The sequence below is a fragment of the Haplochromis burtoni genome, unplaced genomic scaffold, assembly GCF_018398535.1.
Source record: "Haplochromis burtoni strain Fernald_Lab_line unplaced genomic scaffold, NCSU_Asbu1 Contig_257, whole genome shotgun sequence".
NCBI classification, from domain to species: Eukaryota; Metazoa; Chordata; class Actinopteri; order Cichliformes; family Cichlidae; genus Haplochromis; species Haplochromis burtoni.
Window position 1 is genome coordinate 526,221 of NW_024582618.1, and position 4,579 is coordinate 530,799.

The 4,579-nt window shown below is 40.8% G+C and overlaps 2 protein-coding genes across 6 annotated transcripts in view; both read left to right on the forward strand.

Moving 5' to 3' along the window:
- The window catches only part of zbtb41 (zinc finger and BTB domain containing 41), a gene marked incomplete in the record, with an annotated part of 13,575 nt that extends 9,107 nt beyond the window's left edge, over positions 1-4,468 (forward strand). The window contains 7 exon segments of the mRNA XM_014339004.2: positions 878-1,025; positions 1,358-1,487; positions 1,621-1,716; positions 1,823-1,929; positions 2,065-2,170; positions 2,317-2,405; positions 3,032-4,468. Coding sequence (XP_014194490.1) covers positions 878-1,025; positions 1,358-1,487; positions 1,621-1,716; positions 1,823-1,929; positions 2,065-2,170; positions 2,317-2,405; positions 3,032-3,663 — 1,308 coding nt within the window.
- The window catches only part of grid2ipb (glutamate receptor, ionotropic, delta 2 (Grid2) interacting protein, b), a 78,564-nt gene that overhangs the window by 30,314 nt on the left and 43,671 nt on the right, over positions 1-4,579 (forward strand). The window lies entirely within an intron of this gene.

Sequence of the window (4,579 nt, forward strand, 5' to 3'; positions counted from 1 at the left end):
TCCAAACTGGAAGCTGGTTCCACAGAAGAGGGGCCTGAAAACTGAAGGCTCTCCCTCCCTTTATCAAATGAGTTAATTTTTCATTCTGCAGTCTGCAGCTGATGTGGTAAGATACTGATCAGACCAGAACGCACAACCACTGTGGTCCCACTTGCAAACTCTTTGAACACGTTTTCCTTTCTCGTCTCTGTCATGCATTCATGCATTCATGCATGCAAATGTCAATAAAGTTACAGTACTTATTTTCAAGCCTTCTGCTAGGCCTACGGAGGAGGAGTGAGGATCAACAAAGATGATTTTTTTTTTAATTCATACATTTTTTAATGTGGCATGTCATTTCAAATGCAGCTTTTCAGACAGCTCAACAGGTGTCACCAAACACAAAGTGTCTGTGCCGTTTGCCACACAGTCTCTCTTGTTTGCTGCTCCAACAGTTGTTGTGTTTGAAGAGAAAAAAGTTAGCGTGTGATCGTTTTAATCTGAGAAATGGAGAAAGATGTAAGAAGGAGAGGAGAGGAAGGTGACAGATTATTTTCAAAGACAAGGACCGTTCAGCAAGTAACATTTGTTAAAATGGAAATTTACATGTTACACAACTTATTGTGAAATGTCTTTTATAAGAGACTAAATGATAATAATTTATTGCTCAGAGTTTATACAGGATGGCAGCTGTAGGCTAAACTGGATAGTTTGTGGTCTTGTGGTAAAGTTATAATAATGGATTAAGCTCATTGATCAATGTTTTCCTGTGTCAATATTTAAAGAAACTCTTTATATTAGTATATCTGTGAAATAACCAGTGTTTACACCCATGACTTTTATATGGGCTGTAATGATGAATTAATCCTACCTGTAACCTTTGAACTCTCTGTATCAGATCTGTTTCAAGACCTTCACTCGCAAACCTCATCTGGAGGAGCACATGATCCTGCACAGCCAAGACCGGCCTTTTAAATGCTCCTTCTGTGATGAATACTTCAAATCCAGGTTTGCCAGGCTGAAACACCAAGAGAAGTTCCACTTAGGTGAGAACTATTTTTTTCACTTATATATTTAAACGTATTTTTGAATCTCAGATAAGTATTTAAATAGAGAATATTCAGGAGATAAAGTTTTTGTTTTTCATGTTTTCAGACTATATTAAATCCAAACCTTTAACGTTTTTCTCCAGGTGCTTCAACTTCGTCTCATAGTCCAAAGACATGCAGACGGGTTAGTTTAGGTTAAGTTAGTGATTCTAAATTGACTGTATTTGTTCATGTGAGAGTGAATGGTTATCTGAATGTGCCAGGGTGTACTTTGTAACCGTACTGAAGTAGCAATTGATGTACTCGATTTCATCCTGCCTCATTTTCAGGTCCTTTCCCCTGTGAGATCTGTGGTCGTCAGTTTAATGACACCGGCAACAGGAAGAGGCACATCGAGTGCACACATGGAGGCAAAAGAAAGTGGACCTGCTTGGTTTGTGGGAAATCAGTAAGAGAAAGGTACACCTGTCTGTGCCTGTTACATTTCCCACATGGCCCGTTTTTATGTGGGAGTGCACTATGTTAGACAGCAATGATTATTTATTTTAAAAAAATAGTCATAGATGATCATATTTGAGTTTCCACATCACAGGACAACCCTAAAGGAGCATTTGAGGATCCACAGTGGAGAGAAACCTCACCTCTGTAGTATTTGTGGCCAAAGTTTCCGTCACGGCAGCTCCTACAGGTGGGTCCTGTGAGATTTGGAGACGCCGTTTGGTGTTGGTGATCACAAAAGTTTCAAACTTTCTACTATGGACTTGTCTTTAATGAGAAAACTGTTCCTTGGACAGGCTTCATCTCAGAGTCCACCATGATGACAAGCGGTATGAGTGTGATGTTTGTGGGAAAACCTTCATACGCCACGATCACCTGACCAAACATCAGAAAATACACTCTGGTGAGCATGGAAGGGACGGCAGCGCTATTCTCCAGTTTTACTTGTTACTTTTGTGGCTTTTTCTCCGCACAGAGTCACATGGTACAGCGTAAAACACTTAAAACAGTATTTTAACTGTACCCATTTCTATTACAGGTGAGAAAGCACACCAGTGTGAGGAGTGTGGCAAGTGCTTCAGACGCCATGATCACCTGACAGTCCACTACAGAAGTGTTCATCTGGGAGAGAAAGTCTGGCAGAAGTATGTTATACAAACCACGGGCTGGTTCTCTAGTGTAGTTGTGTTGTTGTTGTCACTTGCTTCTCTCTGCATCTCCTTTACACAGTAGCCTGGAGGTTTGGTAAACGTTCCCTTTGTGTGATAATGACAGATTTTTTTCCTCTCAGGTATAAAACTGCTGTGCATCAGTGTGAGGTCTGCAAGAAAGAATTTAAAGGAAAGTCAAGTCTAGAAATGCACTTCAGGACTCATTCAGGTAAGGAAGCAAATGAGGTTGTGGAAAGTCTACATTTGCTTGAAAATACTTCCTGTATGAGAACAGAAAAGAAGTGGATCTTTAATGAGTGTTTTTAGGCTTGTTTTATTCTTTTTTTTATAAACTCTGAATCCTTTAAACATGAGCAGCTTCAACTGGAGATTATATTCTGTTTTGGATGCAGACACAGATATCTGGATGAGTCGTCATTCTTGTTATACTTCTTTGAATCTCACTTTAAGCCCCGTGGATGTGTCTGTAAGCTCCGCGCTCACCGTCTCATGATAAAACTTAAGTCACTTTGACACAAACAGATCTGAGCAGACTCCTGGATGCAGAAACTATAACAAGACCACTAACTGTTGCTGACAGCTGTGCATTCGTTGTTTAACAGTTTCATTTGTATGAGCTGTGTCGAGTAGACAACATTTAGAAGAACCATGAAATAAAGACTTTTTAGGTTTGGAGAAGTGATAACAAAAGACGCCTCTACAAACAGTCGGGGGGTCTTGAAAGCCTGACAGTCAGTGTTCTGATGCAGGGTCCATCAGGACAGAAGATGATTATTATTAAAATTAAAGGCGCCGTAGACGTGAATGTCTGTCTTTCTGTGTTATGTGTAACAGGTGAGAAACCGCACAGATGTCCCGAGTGCCATCAGACATTTCGGATCAAGAAGACTTTGACGAAGCACATGGTGATTCACTCAGACGTCCGTCCCTTTAACTGTCCCCACTGCAGCGCCGCTTTTAAAAGAAAAGACAAGCTCAAGTACCACGTCGACCACGTGCACAGCACGCGCTTTGCCGAGCAGCCCCTCAGCTCGATCGGTGAAGAAAAAATAGTGTCGGTTACTTTTGAGGAAAGCTCAAAGACGTACCATGCCGAGCCCAAGTCGAGCCACCAAACCAGCCCCGCTCCTACAAACGTGTGCGTTCCCGTCACTTTAGTTCCCATCCAGATGGCTGGAGGAGCGCAGGGCGACTTGACCGTTCACAGGCCTCCACCTCACTCCTCACAGACTCACACAGTCATTAGCTTGCAGACTCAAGGACAGCAGCAAAACTCTAGCTACCAGGCTACGGACATGGCCTTCTTAGAGAAGTACACCCTCACACCTCAACCGGGCAACATCGTCCACCCCGTGAGGGCGGATCAGATGCTGGACCACCGAGAGCAGTCCTACCTGGGAACGCTGCTTGGACTCGATTCATCTTCCTCTGTGCAGAACTTGGCCACCTCTGATCATGCCCACTGACGCTCCTTGGCAAAAAACTGGAGCTTAAAGGCACAGCGCAACAAACTTGGCACAGAAATCATGTAGGGAGAACCAAAGACGTAGTCACCTCTGCAGTGTGTTTGTATTTTAACATGGCGGTGACTCGCAGTCAGACTCACGTGCCATCTAAACTTAGGACAAAAAAAATAAATCCAACCAGATTTTGATGGATTTGTGTGACATGTTTAAGATAAAAACCTGTAAATTTAATTTAAACTTAAAAAAAGACATTCTGGTAATAATGAAACATTTTTAAACATTACTTTAGCAAGTCCAAGTCTAGGCAGGATTTTTTGCTGTTACTGACGTGTTTACCGTTTCATATCAGAGTTTTTGTTAGCACGGTCACTGTCATTTTTAACGGATTCATTTTAAAATGAATGATGAGATTTTTGATAGACAAATCATGCAATTATTTTTAGTACAAACAGTTTGCCGGTTCTAACTTCTAATAATTAACGCTGGTTCACCAAATACATAATAAACTTCTAATAAAAATAATAATCGCTGGTGGTTAGAGGAATTCTAAACTGTGACTGCAGTATACATGTGTGCAATTTGTCAAAAACAAGCACAATGATTTCTTTTTAAAAACTTGATGTAGTTTTATGATTTAGAGTAATGTAGGTGAAAGGGAGAGCTTTCAGCCACTTGTGAGCTTGAACAGCTGTAGGTGTGAATAACCTTTGTTGTTTAGCTTTAGTTACACATCTGGTTTTAAGTTGAGATGTTTCATGAACAAATCTCAAGCTTGTTAAATAAAGTAAAACAAGTGTACAATGAATAACATATAATGACTCTTTATTTGAGGGCAATAATTAGGCATACACTGCATTTCTTTTACAGATGAAGACTCACCAACAGACAAGTCTTTTTAAAGATAAGTTTTCAGTTA